A 17567-nucleotide genomic window follows, 5' to 3' on the forward strand; every position below is an offset into this window, starting at 1 on the left:
ATTATGCAAATTTATGTAATAAACATCTGCTGTCTTCGTATTAATATATGACAAAGGTGTATTATAATATAGATTAATTTAACTTCCTTCACCCGCAGTTTAAAACGCACATCAGCAAATATGACAATGAATCATTCATGGAGGTGCTACCAGGGAGTCCAGGCTTTACGTTTATCCTCTTTAAAGTTTAATCAACCAAACTACAGAAACGGTGATGAATGTGATGTTATATGTTAATCACCTCTAACAGCTTGGAGCAGCGTTTCAGCGACAGTCCACTATTAGCACGGTGTCCTCTTGAATTTTAGATAAAGTCGACGGTGTGTCTGCATTTTCTCGCAGACGACTACAGCTATTAAAACCTCACTCAGGTCATGTAGGAGCAGACACAGACTGAAAACCCCCTCGCCCTTTTATCTGCTCTCTCTCACTTACTCTTACTCTCTCTCTCTCTTTAATTACACATTTTTACATAGCCTTCCAACTATAGAATAACCTCAACAGCGGGCTGGACACATAACTATCCCATGGGACAAAAACACACACACACATACACACACACATCTAGCGATTGACAACACGTCCTGCAATACCTGAATCCAAGTTTTCTTTCTTTCTTTCTTTTTACAATGTAGGGGGAGATGTGAGGTCGTTTCCTGCCAGACGGGTGAAGTTTGTATTGACACCAGTGTTGGACTGCAGCTCTTTCACCTTGACCTTGGCCTCCAACCGAGCGGGAGTGAGGGCTGAACCTACTGCTAGACACACCAGTGTTTACAATGGGATACTCTTAGTTCTTAAGCTCCATCACTGGCTTGTTAGATCCACCGTTCTCTGCCTGATCATTAATGCTCATGAGAGAACAGCTACTGACAATAGACGTGCGTTTGATTAAAAAGGAGCTGCCCTGTGCTTTAAAAGAAATGACTCCAGCACTAAAATACATGTAAGAATGTGCCCAATCGTTATAAATTGGCATTTAACGGAATTAATGCGCTGTAAATTAATTTAAATTTATAGCTTATAGGACTGGACTAAAATGTGCTATAGACCCGCCTTCGGGAGCAGCTAATAAAGAATAATTAAGATTAAAGATCAAATAAAGTTTCATTGGTTCACCTAGTGGAAAACCAAATACTACTCGTATGGATAAAATAACGAATCTTGACATTTCTTTGACTTTTTTAATATGCATTTTGCAAAACTGTAAAAAAATACTGCTACAAAGGCAAATCTTTGTAAAAGAAATGTATGTTTGAATATTTAAAAATCTTTTGAATATTTAAATACGTCGATTAATTTTTGTTTATCAATTTAAAGGTCCTTCACCTGTACTACTTTTTCAAAACAATATTATTAATGGAACCAAATCGGGTTCCTCTATGACATCGCTTAAATATTTTAAGACTGTTCTAAGATAATTTTTAAGAGTGCACGTAAGAAATGTCTGGTTTGAGTAGCATTCCATCCATTCCATTTCCAATCATAACGATCGAACCCGTTCTGCTTTTTAATGGATGCGTTTTAATCATTTAATTCTTAATCGGTGGTTTTGATTTTTCATTGTCTTGTACCACTTCACAGTAGACCGCCTGGTCCTCTTTGCATATCACGTGCCCACGTGCCGTCCAATCACTGATCGTGCGCCTACATCGCTTACTCTCCCACATTCTCTCACTCTTCTGTTTTTTTTTACTTTTCCCCCGGTGGCGGGGCATTTTCTTGGAGAGCTGGGGGAAAACAGGGGGCTCGCCGCTGCGCGTGCTATGACAGCGTCCGTGCTCCTTCCCTCGCGCTGGACTGAGCCAGTCATGTTCCTGTACGACGGCGGCTCGGAGGACGTAAGCGCGGGTATGGAGGGTTTCGGGGCAGGAGCTGCTGGAGCAGGCGCAGGAGGAGGTGCAGGAGCAGGAGCAGGAGGAGCAGCAGCTCACTTCGGCTATGTGCCCAGTGAAGTGCCCTCGTCCGGCGTGGCCGAAGCGGCAAAGCCGCCGTGCCCTCCGCCGCAGCCCGCTCTGCCCTACGGCTACTTCGGCAGCGGATACTACCCGTGCCGGATGGCCAAGCAGTGCGCGCAACCCGCTGCCGCTTTTGCTGCGGATGTGTCCGTCTCGGGAGATGGAGACTTCTCCTCCAGGGCCAAGGAGCTTGCCTTTTACCCGAGCTACTCCGCTGGACCCTATCAGCATGTGCCAGGATATCTGGACGTGCCTGTGGTGCCCACTGAGCCCAGACACGAGCCCATCATACCCGTGGAGAGTTACCAGCCCTGGGCCATCACCAACGGCTGGAACAGCCCCGTTTACTGTTCCAAGGAGCAGAGCCAGTCCGGTCATCTGTGGAAGACCACTCTCCAAGGTGGGCTAGTGTGAGCTGCATTATATTTCATGGTTGTATTGATACAATCAAAACGCAGAAAAGGTCCTTATTTCACACTAGGCTAATACTGGTCGTGTAACACTTTCAGATATTTTAGTGCACGTAAACACACAAGGCACAAACTCGAGCATGAACGTAAAATAACTGCGCTAATGTGCCCAGATAATTAGGAAATATTATTAAATATTAATTAAACCCACGTAAACCTTGAGAAATCGTGTAGGCATGCATTGACTCCATCCCATAGCAGTTACTGCATAAAAAGTCTTCAGGTTAATAACTAAACAACAGGTTTTGAGGTTCAGTTGAGTTTACTCTAAAAATATTGGCAATCATTAAAACAACAGAGATGAGACTGAAATCAGCTGGTTTCTCAATGATACAGTATAATCAATATACAGAACGTACATTATTTAATATACATTACCTTATTTAATAGTAGGCCAGTGTGAAGCATTAGCAGTGCAATATAGTATTACTGATAGTATTAAAACTGATTAAAGAGAAGGCTACAAATCAATATAATATGAAGATAGACTAGTATCCATTGTTTAGGCTTGTGAGATTAAGGCAATTGAGAACGATTGCACCGTATTTCTCTGCTATGTAACAGTACAGGTCATCCACAAGCATGCACACTAATTCGTATTCATCAATAACGATGGACAAAATGCCGCTGTGAGGTTAAAATAATGAATATGAATATAATAAGAAATGGCAGCACAGACACTGAAAACAAAATTTGGATTTACATGGTTTAAGTGCGTCCGTCGTTTGCACGTGACCAAAATACACAACATATCATTTAAGACCCTTTCAGATGAATCCATCTCAATGCTCATAAACACACACCGCATTAACTGAGACATGAGCGTAAATGAACGGCGCTGGTGTGTCCAGATAAAAGGAAATGTGAATGAATGGATCTATTGTTGTTCCCATCTCTGCAGAAAACTCGCTGATGTGTGCTCTCCTCTGTTTCTGTCCCTCAGACAGCGTGTCGGCAGCTGAAGGCTCTTCAGTGCGCCGCGGCAGAAAGAAGCGCGTGCCCTACACCAAGGTGCAGCTGAAGGAGCTTGAGCGTGAGTACGCGGCCAACAAGTTCATTACCAAAGACAAGAGAAGACGGATATCAGCTCACACCAACCTGACCGAGCGCCAAGTCACCATCTGGTTTCAGAACAGGCGCGTAAAGGAGAAAAAAGTGGTCAACAAATTCAAGAGCATCACTTAAACTAGCTCGAGCACGGACCAAGTGAAGACATGTACAAATGGAAGGACCCGCATGGTTATTTATTATCACCCACCTGGAGTGACAAAGAGATATTGCCTGAAACCTCAGTGGCGAGAAAGAGAACTTGCTACAGTATCACACGGATACAGGGCGACCAGAACTGATCATTTCTATGCCTAAAATATGCCCGAAATCCACAGCTGTTTTTATTTCTTTCTGTTTGTTTGTTCGTTTTTCTTCGTGACGACAATGTAAAAAGTAACAACCCTTATTTCACATTGAAACACAAGACTAGCTGTTTAAATTTAATTGAAAGTGAGACAAAGTCTGTTTTTAAATTTAATGAAAGTTTTAAAAAATAGCTGTTGTAGACAGCGAATGTTTTTACGACCTCGAAAATGCTAAGAAGACTGTGGATACTCTTCACATGTTATGTAAATAAAGAATTCGCATCTTAGATAAAAACACATGCTATTTTAACGCCAGGGGGAAATTGCCCTTATTCATATTTTTTCAACATTTTGTACAGTTTTAGGGATGTAGCCGGAGCTACTGGAGGTGCTAACTCCTATCTGTTACTGCCAAACACATTTTAATAAACATCCTAATGTAAAGTATGTTTTTTTTTTATCCAAATGCTATTTTAATGCTTCATTCTTTAAAAATAAATATGCCTAAAATGGTTCTTTGAGTGATGTCATAGAATAACCACTTGTGGATCCATAAAGAACCATGTTTGTAATAGAGAGTGTGTGATTGTGAATAACTATTTAGATGTCTTAAAAACCTTCACTTGATGTAAATGTTCACACTCACACATCTCTACTGCAAACATGGCTGTTCATGGAACCAAAAGTGGTTATTCTGTGGTATCGCTCTAATAATCAATTGAATCACCTTTTTTAAAGAATGTTCTTAAGGTTTCATCACTAAGTCGGTGTTCTTTGAATATACTTTAATGTGTTTTTGTTGTTATAGACCTACAGTAAATATGGTTCAGATAGCCTACTTCCAAAAATGGAAAAAAGACAAAACATATAAAGCGAGGTTACATTTTGAAATACTATGATTTAGTTCAAAACGGTTCTTATTTTCTCTTAAAGGAATTGTGTTCAAAAGGCTACACGTCTCCTCTTTCAATTAACGTTACAATGATGCCATCTAGCGGTGGAGTTCAGTCGTTGCAGTTATGATGCCTTTATCTCGAGTTTTAGCCCACACTTAACCGGTTACTGTTATACTGCGTGGTTTGTTTACGGTTAAATAAAATTTGATGGATGATCGTGATTAACGACTCTCTCTCTCTCTCTCTCTCTCTCTCTCTCTCTCTCTCTCTCTGTCTATCTATCTGTTTGTGTGTGTAAAGTACAAACAGTGACGATATATGACTATTTATTTCTTTCGTAAGAACAAACCACGTACTTAAAATATTCTCGCATTAACAGAGATGCAGAGATAAAGACAGATGCAGTTAAGATGAAGTTAGGAAAGCGCAGTCCATCGCATTAACCGCCTTTGTCTAGGCCATATAGACACTGTGGATAAGCCATTAAGAGATTAAGAGACTGGACAGTCTCAGGCTTTATCAAAAGCTAAGTGAATTAAGTGAAAAACATGTTTCAGAAGTGTATTTAGATGCATTAGTAAACACAATGGGACAGAGAAATCACTTAAAGAAACTATTAAGTATTTTAGTGCAAAATTGAAAGAAATTTAGATTTAGTCATTTAGTGTTAAAAGTTTCCCCTGTTTACAAAACGCACTTCTATATGCTACTTGTAGCCTTCCACGTTTATGCCTGTAGGTCTATTTGCATCAAAAACAACAGAAGAAAGCATACATTTATCACTCTATTTTGGAGATCTTTGAGCTACGAATTAAGGCAAAGGTAAATGTTTAATTTAAACAATGGACCTTTTTTGCTAAATGTACGTGGAGATAGAATGTTTGGCTGCAAGGCTGACATCAAGATTTTAAATGGAAATCTACGTTCTAAATGAAAAAGAATATCCGACTGTCTGTGTATCATTATATCCCTGTTAAATGACACTTTAGATCGTGTGTAAATGTCAAGAACCGGTAGTTGAGGAACCTGCGTCCTTTGAAATGCTTAGTAATGTTTTTACTTCTGGGAAAAGACTGAAATGCCGTAAAACGCACATTAAAAACATCAGGAGAGATACAAAAGGTACCATATCTGACCATATCTTAATACATGCAGCACCTACTATTCTTTTAAGCTATTTTTCAACTGTTGTATATGTATTTTAATAAATCAAAAATAGTAACTTGATGTTGATGTCAAAGTCATCACAGTTCTGCTGTTAGGAGAATAAATCGTATATCACATTCCTAAGAAATACTGCCAAATAAAATCCAACAAATAATCAGAAAATTGTACATTCATTCAAACACGTACACGTATTTACTTGAGCAGGCTCCATACTCACAGTCTACATCGAAAAAAATATAATTACTTAAAAGACTAAAGTAAATTGGAGTAAATATATTGGGTATAAAAACTCCTCATTTCTCCCTATAGAACTATAGTGGTAGTTCTTAGGACATCCAGCATCTATCAGGAGCTGATTTTTTATTTGACTCCTTTTATTCTCACTTGTGGGGATTGCTTTAATTTAAAAATATCTCTTATATACCTATAATGGTTAATACAAGTATTATCTTTGGAAAACATCCTGAAAAATATATTTTACTCACATGGAAAGAGCAAGTATTTTACTATTCCCTCTGTTTAAACATTTAAAAGACATTCATTATTCTTGTCTAATTAATCTAATATGATGTAAATCATTATGAAATAATAGCTTAGGAAATTTACATTTTATTATATTACATTATTTAATTGTGAATTAATAATTTCTAGTATTTACAATTCTAGGCTATTAAACTTTGACAAGAAACTGTAAATGAGGTTTAAAATAAATCGTGAGGAGTACCTTTAAACCCATGAATAAAATATTCTGTTAAAAGAATTAGAAAAACACATTTGTATCTTGGTCCATCATCACATGTTGACTAAATATAAAGAAAGCAACTGACAGATTCAAATAATGCCAAACAGTTGAAATATATCACAAAAACATATCAGCAAGTTCTGTGGCTTTTTAGTTTTATCTATTACTGACCATAAACACATAGTCAAAACAAACAAAATACAGCATCCTCCTCAACTCCTGTGTACTATATCACCACTCCTGTTTCAAAATTAGTATGAGGGACACCACAGCCTGTCCTGTGTAGTCAGATATCAGTTACACCAGACCAATCCCCCTGAAATACATCAACATTTGCGACCCCAGAGCACTGACTCTCAGGGATGTGTAAAAGAATAGTTATTTCACTGAAATAAGGACTTGGGTAAAAGTAATACTCAGTGTCTAATAACTAGAAGCAAAATTGCCAAAGAACTAAACATTAACATTAGAAGACTTTTCTAGCACACCCAGCATCTATCAGCATTGGAGCTGACTTGTTAAATGCGGTTCCTCTCTTTTTAGGATCATTTTGCCAAAACACATCCCAAACTAAGAGGTGGGAGCAACAGTTAATGACTAAACATTACATTAATGTAGATTACATTTTGTTCACCTAAATATTGTTTCTTTACTCTCGGTAACAGTATTCTCGTTTACAACTACACAAAATTTTACTTGACTACATTTAAGTGAACATAATCAGTTACTTTTCACCTCAAAGTGACTTTGAAGATCAGTCCATAAGCGAAGACATAGAAAAGCACCCGGATGTGAAGAAAATCTGGCATTTGCTGCCACCCAATGGCTCAATTAGGAACTGCATGAAGGTTTTGAAACGCCTTTCCGTACAGTTGTTGCCCACTGTTGCCCATATTTATGACTAGACGATGCAAACTATTACTAACTGTTTTAAGCCATATGCATAAAAACATGTGACCAGTTAGTGTTGGGATTTGTAATTGAATTAATAAATAGTGTGCATTTTAAGAGGCTAAAGTCAAATGGCAAATGAATGGGTATAATCGCTTACACAAATGTATTATAGGTAATGTGTTCACATCGCGCAGGATTTTTAAGTCAAACAAGCATTTGTGTCAAATTACGACATATTGAAGCAGGTATTATTCAGCAGTACTATAAACGTTTCTGAAAGTGAAAAAATGAAATTGTGGATACGCGTATCCAAAAGATTAATTATTGTGTGTCATTTGTTCAAAACCGCAATGTAATCGTTTGTGTGAATCATTAGGTACTTGTAAATACGTTGCTGGTTTTGCTACTTCTATAAAGTAACGACTACATTTATTCTACTGTTTCTGCAATAAACCGCTAATGTACACGTCAGCTTCTATGACCTCGTATATCTGATCAGAGCTGCTGTGTCAACTAATGTGGGCTATAAATTACTAATCATATCACTGTTGACAAAATTAGGTGTCTGCTAAATAAAAACTGCACAACTGCAGTAGATTTAATAGACCATGGTCTAGGCTACAGCATGAATTGTTTGTTTTTATAAGCATTTATTTCTACTCTGTTAGCTTATTCATTTTGTTATATATGCTTGAATGCATTAAATATATCACATAATCACATGTAATTAAATGTCAAATAGTTTTACAACAGTAATTGTTATAATACTTATATAACTTATAAAAATCTTTTTTATTTCAAACTAATTATTTTTTAATAAACATTGCTTCACATGTTTAGGAAGATATAATAACACACCACCAGAAATAAAAGATACCAATGGGCTGGCACTGCTGTCGTCTGGCTTTAATCACATTTACTTGATTTTCCGCTTTTTTCTAGTTCGTATCATATCAAGACATGTATGGTGGCTAAAGTTTATATCTGTATGTTTACAGTTTGTCTAAATGGTCAATATAGACCTAATAGAAGACATAATTTCAGTTCCAGCTACATTGACTTTGTAGAAAAACAAACATGTATGGTTACCATATTTGGGGTAAAGAGAAAATTAAATTTTTGGTTAAGCATTTTTTCAAGAAATACATCAGTATGATAGAATCAAAATGTCTTCGTAAATCTTCGTTGGTAGTTGTATTATCCCTTGTTGTTAGGCGAAACCAAGAGTTAGCAGTACAACGTCTTTAAAATGTTTTTATTGATTTCAGAATAATGACATCAAAGTTTAAATATAAAAACCTAAAAACACAAAAACAAGCAGCTCTCTCCGACCCCCCGCACTCACCAGGCTGAGAGGCAGTTATCGATAGTCATGGACATCTCATACTGCTTCACACCATTCTTACGTAGAATAATTACATTAATAGATCAAATACATTTACTGCAGGCTTAAAACGTGTTTGAATTTGCATAATTTACGTGTTCCAAATCGTTGTGTCCATAAATACAATATTTAACAGAAACACAGTTGCTGTCTTTCAGTTGACTGTGGAACTGTGCTGATGTGTCATATTTCCAAAACACTTTATTTCAGTGCACAGCTTTTTTTACTTTAAATGACTTCAGTTGTGGACATTTCGACTTACTATATGTGTAAATACAACACTAAATCCAAATAGATAGTTAGCTCCAGTGTACAGCTGCATATGTGTAGAGGTCCGTCCATACTGGTAGGTTTGACTTAAACTGATTAGACCTTTTAATTGCGATGAGCAGTTCTGTCCGTTTTTCACCTTTTTACATTATTTGAATCTGTTAGTTATTCTTTACAATGTGTCAAAATTGATGATGGTATAAATGATGGAAATGTTCCAAAATGACATCAAAAAATGTTTTTATATACGTACATAGGAGGTTCTTCAAAGAAGTTCTTCTAGCTGTACAGCGACAGTATTTTGGCAATAAAAAATAAGCATAGACTGTACGTTTTTATTTTATGTATATGTATATGTATTTAAATGTCGATGAGATTACATAGTGCCAGCTCTATTAAGGTGTGTATGTGGCGTAGAGCTGTAGGTTATTTTGCGTTTACACAGACAAATCATCTTAACGGACACCTGCAAAAAGAAAAAAGAGTGAAAATGTGATTTACATTACATTACATTTCCCAGGTAATCTATTTTCCGAGATTAGCAGAATGTACGCCTTAGTGGAGCGGGAGCAAGTGCAAGGCAAAGGTTGGGGTTGGGTTCAGCCAGTGTCCGTGGCCCCCAGTAGCACATCCCCCACCCTACATCTACAGCTATCTCCTTCTCCACAGAATGAGTGCCAAGGTTTCAGCCATTCTTTTGTTACATGCTTACCTTTTTACATTAGTTTTCCTATATGTCAAAATGTTCTTTATCTACACCTTCAAACTAGAGTCTTATAGATAAGGTTTTCAACAGAGGCAGACCCTCTGTAAAAAATGGTTTTGTTTTTACAGTGCATATTATATTATTTCATCCTGTTTAAAATGTATTTTTGACTGTAACAACACAAATGTACAAAACATATCACACATACATACAACATTTTATATCAAATAAAATCTTTAAAACGAGACTGTCCAGAACAGTTATTGAACTTTGTTGGGAAATGTACCTGCTAACTAAACACAGCACCTCTCTGAGTCATCTAGCCTGTTCCTGAAAACATCGACAAATTAAATGTTTGAAGCGTTAAATGAAGGTAGCATTCACGAAACATATGCCATAGAAAACTGGGACAGTACAATATTTCCATTGTTGAACAATATTACTTAATTTATTTTTGTTTTGCTTTTTTCAATCTTCAGTCACTTTAATGTTGTAATAATTTAAATTATTTGAAATAAAACTAGTTAACTACACGTTACCACATTAATATATAGAATATAATGAACGTTTCTTTAAAATATCCACAAATTAAACAAGTCACAAATTACGCTTTTTTGTATTTTATCCATATACAGAAGTCACATGCTTCTCTTAACCCATCTCTCTGATGCAGTGAATGGGCTGTATAGGTTATAGGCCACATGTTCTAAGTGTCTGTGTAAGTCTATACACATGTGTCGAGTATTTTAAAACGGAGTGTCTTTTTTCAGCCGGGTAAAAGTAGCAGTAGCAAATGCCATTTTCTTGGACGTTCAATTTGATGTAAGGCGTTCTATAAATGTTTCATTTGAAAAGAATTGCATATTTGGGAGTTACACGCCTAATTCATCAAATATATAGAAACACGACTAACTCTGCGCTCCTGGGAACTTTGTAAAGATGGAAAATATGTTCAGTTTTATTTGTGTGATGTGACGAAAATCGGGCCAGGACTTCAGGCTGCCAATTAATCAGTGCCATTCAAAAACACTGTTAAATTCAGTTTTGGATGAAAAAGTGTATCGTCTGTATAAAGCAGGACGGACAGAAGTAACAGGAGTCTGAATTATTTTTAAAAGGTGAAAAAGAATTAGACTTTGTTCTGAAAACATGTACTTCATCCAGGGCACAGGGTATTTGTAGGCTTGGTCCAAGTGATCCTGAACCCTCCCCCGAACTTGAAGCACCCAGTGAGACATAAGCTACATCTACAATCACGGTGCTTTTAATGAACGGGCCTATTTCGTCCACTATGTTTAGTGTTTTAAACTATGTTTAAAAAGTATTTTTAGTATAATATATCAATCCTAACAACAATTAGTTACCGAAATAATGTAGATGAATAATTATAAGCTGAAACATTAGAATGAGGGCTATTATAATATTTTGCAAATCGTCGCTGTCACGCAAAACCTTGCATCTCCATGTTTGCCTTTTTTCACTTTTTGGCCTAGCTGTTCTTTAAATTGTTTACAAATGTCACGATGAATGGAATAAAATCTTTATACACTTGCATGAAGTATTATGCAGTTTTTTCCGTTTTATGGTAAGGTTGCCATTTTGGAGATATACGGTTTTTGCATCCATATTTAACTTTTAAAGGCAAAAGTTGAAAGAATTGTCATGTCGACGATATGAATCTTACCAAGTGAAAGATATATGCCGTTAAATCTTCTCAGTCTCCCGTTACCCATGACTTCAGGACTTCAGGTCTAATTGAAGTTCACGAAGTACGAGTAAGTGGCGTCTCATGATCAGCCGAGGTTCGTCTGCGCAGACAATGGCTGGAGCAACTGGAGCAAGCTACAAAGAGCCCCATAAAACACTAGCCTGCATCTCAGACTGACTTTAGTGCTCCTCGCCACCCTGCAGTCATTCAAGCTTTGGTCATAATAACAGTAAACGAATGTGACGTTGCCTCCAAGACCAGATAATGGACAGTCTAGAAGATAGTGTGGAAAAATAAGACTTGCAATAGGATAGTCTAGATTATTTATCAAGCGAAAACCGGACGGTATGGAAATGTGTCGCCTCCTTTTTCCGGAGGGTTGTGTTCACATCCCTCCCCGTAGGCCTACACGTCTGTAAGAGCACCTTTGCAGCCGTCTTATTGAGGCCAATGTAATTTTAACAGGGCTACAATCCAAGTTAAAACTTTATGGCCCTAAACCGTGTTTAGACCACTCGGATTCTTCACTGCAGCTTGAGGCCAGCTATTCCGCTGCTGTTGCCCCACTGCACCACCTGAAAATTCATTGTACGTAAGAAAAGTATTCAACAAAATGTCCAACACTCTCAGATGAAATGGGTTTGAGTAAACGGTGCTCTGTAAATGTTGCGCAGACTTGGTACACTCGGATGTAAAAACAGTACAAACCCGGAATATAACTTGCTTACATTGTGTAAATTATTTTAGCTGCATTTGTCTACCTAAACAATTTTATGTTGCTGCATAGTCCCGTGTGCTACTAATAGATGTACTTGAAAGGTCGCCCTAAAATATCTCCAAGCGTAATCCACTCAATATGTTATATTAACACAATTGCTGTGCTCTTTTAGCAATGTTTGTACTGGTGCACTTTTACAAATAAAGATTTGTAGATTTGCGATTAAATAAGTAGATTTGCGATTGACGTAATTATGCAATGTACATCAAAACACCGTTTCTTTTCAGTGGTGAATGTGCAATTGATTACAATTAGGTCCTTAAGTACAGATCCATCAGAACTAGTGCACATGTTACCCTGCGATGATTTGCCCCATTTACCCATTAGAAATATATTTCGTACTTCCTCCACAACCCCCATATTCAGGCATAAACTATTACGTCCTATAATAAATTGAGTTTGAATTAATTAATTCGCATAATTAAGTCATAAAACTCGAGGTTGTAGAATGAATTTTATGACAGAATGTTACTTTCAGCAAAGTCCTGCGCTATGATAGCATTGCGCTTTAACAGATAGGTGATGCGTAACTCAATACATAAATAAATAAATAAATAAATAAATACATTCATTAAAAAACGCAACACGACATACAGTGAAGTGTATTCTAAAAGATAGATATTTTCCAAGCCTTCATAGAGACAAACGATAGATTCTGACAGTACCAGGATGGATAAACACGAACGGAGGAAGAGAAGATAAGTAAATGAGACCTGTCTATTACTGCAAGAGGTGATCTGCCACTGCAGATCTCAGAGCAGCCCAGCGTAGAGCAAATCAATAAAATGTTTCTTATTGCACTACACGTGAACACTCACTCACTCACTCACACTTGCTGGCATACTATGACCCACTCTTAAAAGTAGATGTCAATTTCTGCCCACGGTCACATGACTGGCGCTCTCTGGAATGGATGGAGATGGATCTCCACGTCACCTCGCGTCTCAAAATTTCTGCTCGGCGATTCAGCTCTTGAAACCCACTAGGGCTCAGCTCAGCACAACGATGTGAAAGCAGGGACTGCCCTCGTGGAGCGGCCAGACAGATGATGGATTATGATGAGAGGGTGCCCGTTGGTTCCAATATGTACTTGCCTAGCTGCACCTATTATGTGTCGGGAACGGACTTTTCCAGCCTTCCTCCCTTCCTTCCCCAGACCCCGTCTTCTTGCCCCATGCCATACTCTTACACCTCGTCTAGTCTACCCCAGGTCCAGTCCGTGAGAGAAGTGACGTTCAGGGACTATGCCATTGACCCGACCAGCAAGTGGCACCACCACCACCACCACCACCGAAGCAACAGCGTGCCTCACTGCTACGCTGCGGAGGACGTGGTGCACAGGGATTGCTTGCCTAACATGGGGGACATGTTCTCAAAAAGCAGTTCGCTGGTGCACCACACGGGCTCCAGTCACGCGCCCGGCAGCGTGTACGGCAGCGTGGGAAGAAACGGCGTTTTGCCCCAAGCGTTTGACCAGTTTTTCGAAACGGCCTACGGGAACGCGGAAAGCCAGAGCTCCGACCACGTAGCCAACGGGACAGCGAGCAAGGCTCCGCCGCCCACAGCCTTAGGCTCCCATCCTGACCGGGACGCGGAGGAGAATGAGCGCCGAGAAGAGACCAGCAGCCCGGAGTCGTCTTCCGGTAACAACGAGGAGAAATACGGCAATACCACCAGTACGTAGAAAGAGCCGGAGCCGGCTATGAGGGAGAGTTTCTAATCTCGCGCGCCACCGTTAAAGATTTTATATGCTGTTTTATAAGCATATAAGGTTTATGGAGGGCCTGTAGATTTACCCCAACAAAACTTTGTTATAAACGCGAGATCACGTGCTTAAGGTTGAAATTGGCCGTGAATGATAGGGCATTTCCTCTCAAAAGACTTTGAAGTCTTCTTTGCAGTTGAAGACTAAACAAAATAGCTGTGGCTAACTCGGGAAATGCAAGTCGAAGCACGGCTGTAATAAAGATTCAGGTTTCAAATGTTTTTTTCATGTTATTCAGGCCTGCTCTGTTGCATATTTTATTTATCTAATTTCTAAATCATGTGGTAAGGCAGTCACTGCTTTCCAGCCAATACAGTTTCACCTGTAAAGGTAAGGTTGACGCAATGACAAGTATAACGGAACTTTCAGAGTATTAGTGTAGTGTACACTCTTAAGTGTTAAAAATGTTTTTACACAACGACATTCAAATGTAAATAACCAATGCCTTCAAATACCGCAGGATCAAAGTACTGATTTCACTATTGTATATGAGTAGCAATAGTAGTAGTAGCAGTAAGTCTTTATATAGCATCTTTCAAAGCTGCGTCGTAATTCTAAAATTAAACAGAAAAAATGAAATGTTAACAAGAGGTGTTAACATTAGAGCTGTGTTAAAATTAGTTGATTTTACTCATTTAATGTAGCACATTAGACAGATGGAGTAGTTTAAAATGATAATACTGTTACCGCTACTCAAATGTATTTGTATGGAAGGACACATTATAAAGTTAAATTTCAGATGTTAACATTTAGTTCCTATTTACATTTTCTTTTAAATCAAAACGGCATTAAAAAAAAGAACAATACAAGTAACAAGCTTCAATTTATATCTTGATAGATGCTCAATGTATAATTTAACTAGTGCTTAGATTTAGATTTTGGTAGATTTTGTGCCTGGTCCTTTTGTACTGCTACTATTTACATGGTTTTACACAATTGTGTGATGTATTGTCCAAACTAACGTTCCATTGCTTTAACCAAGAGTGGTAACACGTGTACTAGAGTATGCGACACCTCCACCCATCCATCCCTGTTTAGTCATACAATCTTAGCCTAAACAATCCAGCAAATTTACAATTAGTTTAATTTGTGTCATTATATTATTCTGTGAATACATAAAAAATGTAATTGTATCATATCTTGTCTTTTTTCAGCTGGACAGAAAACTCGTAAAAAGAGATGCCCTTACTCAAAGTATCAGATCAGAGAACTGGAAAGGGAATTTTTCTTCAGTGTTTACATCAACAAAGAAAAACGGCTGCAGCTCTCCAGGATGCTCAACCTCACCGACCGCCAAGTCAAAATCTGGTTTCAGAACAGGAGGATGAAGGAAAAGAAGTTAAACAGGGACCGCTTACAGTATTATGCTACGAACCCTTTGCTGTAGAGTTGAGGCCCTAGACTAGTCCAGCCATGAGAGGAACCCAGGCATGGTTAATTTCAAGTTCGCCGCTGCACATTCCCGGAGCTACAGCGGATCTGAAGCCCATTCATCTGACATATTTCTTCAACAAATACAAACCTCATTTACGATATATATTCTGTACAGAATCTACATTACTGTTTTTATTATTATTATTATTATTATTATTATTATTATCATCATCGTTGTTGATTATGTTGCATTGCCAATCAATCTCAGACAAATGTTACAGGGTTTGTTTATTTTTTTGGTATTTTATTTTATTTTCTGACCAAGGCGTGTGTTTTGTGCATATTTATAAATGTGATAATATAGAAAACGCACACCCTTTGACACGGTGTATTTTAAGGGGTAATCATTTTACCTATACTTCAAGTATTATGTAGTCTCATTAATACAGAATTGTATTTTTTTGGTTGCGTTTGTTTAAATAATGCACGCACAATTCCCAAGAGACCTATTTGATTTTTTTTAAAAGAACTGGACGGTATTCTCTTTGGAATTATTTTTTACTTGAATTTCCGTTTCTGTATGATAGGCTTTCACACAGGCCTAATGCATTGACTGGTACTGGTGTGACTGAAAAATTGAACTGTTTCTGAAAGATATAGCGTTAATTGAAAGCAATAGCAAAGTGAGCCAGAATACTGTTCAAAATATTCCCCAAATCCTCAGTTAAAATGGATGTGAACTGCAATGTTTTCTCTCATTTATCAATTACGTGATTTTATATTATGCTGCAGAAACGTTTGGTTTGTATGGCTTTGAAAGACGTTGACATCTCGTTGTATAAATCGACCTCTTAAAACACAACCTGTTTTTCCCTCTTTTCCACCCTTTCCCCTTTTGCAGGATCAGATGTTTGATGGATATTTTTTATTGCCCGCGAGAGTTCAAATTGATTCGGGGATCAAATAGCTGCCATCATTAATGCCTCGTATCCATTACGGAACTGCCCAGAACACGGCGATGGATGGCCCAGTGAATCAAATCGGCTCTAAAACACACTTGCTCCAGTTTCCACCTCCCAGCTAACCTAATGCAGGGCTGACAGCACTTTGATTCAAAGGTTCAGTCTTCGTAATGAAATCTAGGAAACAATCTATAGGCAAACTGCAACAGAAATGGTTGACTTTCATTGTAGCCTCAAAGACCATTTTATAGTTTCAACCTATCGCCATATCAAACAGACAATCCGTAGCGAGAAGGGTCACAATCCCAGTAATGGCTCAAACTAATATGCTAATATGGTATTTTGCATTGCGCATCCTTTTGAGGTTTTGCGGAAATTTCGAGCTCGTTGCTGCATACACACACAGACACCCACCCCACCCCCACCACCTCTGCTGTAGCAACCCGGCCATAAAACCCGACTTAGTCTGGAGCATTTGTACAATTGGAGTGCGGGTGCAATAAACTGTCTGAGAACCAAGGTTATTAACTGTGACTAAGAGCTTGAAAACGGCGACTGGAATCACTGAAAGCTTGTTGTTCTCTGACTTTTCCGGCATTTGTCTCCGTGTCGGCTGTTCGACTGGAAGGCTTAGAAGTTCTGGCATCTGTCGCTTCCTCCACACGGTGGCGCCCTTCAGATCAATGTCATTGCCGTGGATTAAAAAAAACTACCGAATTGACAATTACGTTGTGTTCTGAGGATGGACCGTGTCCTAGTGATATTACGAGGTAATTCAGGTAAATATTCATATCATTGTTTAGCTCTAATAACTATAAGGATCAATTTTACACCCATTTTGGAACACTGAGCCTAACTGTAGTCTACATAAGGTTGTTGCTAGTATGGATGGGGTTAACCGCTGCAACATGGCTATTTTTTACAGTTTGGCCCACAAAGATAATTTAACAAATTTATCAAAGCCTTTGCAAGAAGACTTGTAGATTAAAGTACATTTTCATCCTCTAAACCATTATATTTATATTCTCTTAGTATTTATTATTTTCATATTTTTCATTTGGAAAATTAAAGGTTATAGTTGTATCTTTATTTACATTTTATTAATCTATTAATTTTTAAAGTTCTGCAGCAACACACT

The 17567-nt window shown here is 38.0% G+C and overlaps 2 protein-coding genes across 2 annotated transcripts; both read left to right on the top strand.

The window, feature by feature from the left end:
• Positions 1-1766: 1766 nt before the first annotated feature.
• On the top strand, positions 1767-3613 carry hoxa13b (homeobox A13b). Its single transcript, XM_072678727.1, has 2 exons — positions 1767-2358; positions 3372-3613. Exons 1-2 carry the CDS (start codon positions 1767-1769, stop codon positions 3611-3613), a joined length of 834 nt encoding a protein of 277 aa, XP_072534828.1.
• Positions 3614-13329: 9716 nt separating this feature from the next.
• On the top strand, positions 13330-16323 carry hoxa11b (homeobox A11b). The gene is made up of 2 exons (XM_072678728.1): positions 13330-14004; positions 15248-16323. Exons 1-2 carry the CDS (start codon positions 13374-13376, stop codon positions 15478-15480), a joined length of 864 nt encoding a protein of 287 aa, XP_072534829.1. The 5' UTR covers positions 13330-13373; the 3' UTR covers positions 15481-16323.
• Positions 16324-17567: the final 1244 nt, after the last annotated feature.

This window comes from Salminus brasiliensis, chromosome 5 (assembly GCF_030463535.1).
Source record: "Salminus brasiliensis chromosome 5, fSalBra1.hap2, whole genome shotgun sequence".
Lineage (NCBI taxonomy): Eukaryota > Metazoa > Chordata > Actinopteri > Characiformes > Bryconidae > Salminus > Salminus brasiliensis.

What these genes read in the sequence shown, in the direction of transcription:
- hoxa11b (XM_072678728.1), top strand. Translation starts at nt 13,374, where the DNA reads ATGATGGATTATGATGAGAGGGTGCCCGTTGGTTCCAATATGTACTTG. An exon ending in GAAATACGGCAATACCACCA is followed by an intron (nt 14,005 to 15,247) that starts GTACGTAGAAAG and finishes GTCTTTTTTCAG; the next exon opens with CTGGACAGAAAACTCGTAAA.
- hoxa13b (XM_072678727.1), top strand. Translation starts at nt 1,767, where the DNA reads ATGACAGCGTCCGTGCTCCTTCCCTCGCGCTGGACTGAGCCAGTCATG. An exon ending in GTGGAAGACCACTCTCCAAG is followed by an intron (nt 2,359 to 3,371) that starts GTGGGCTAGTGT and finishes TCTGTCCCTCAG; the next exon opens with ACAGCGTGTCGGCAGCTGAA.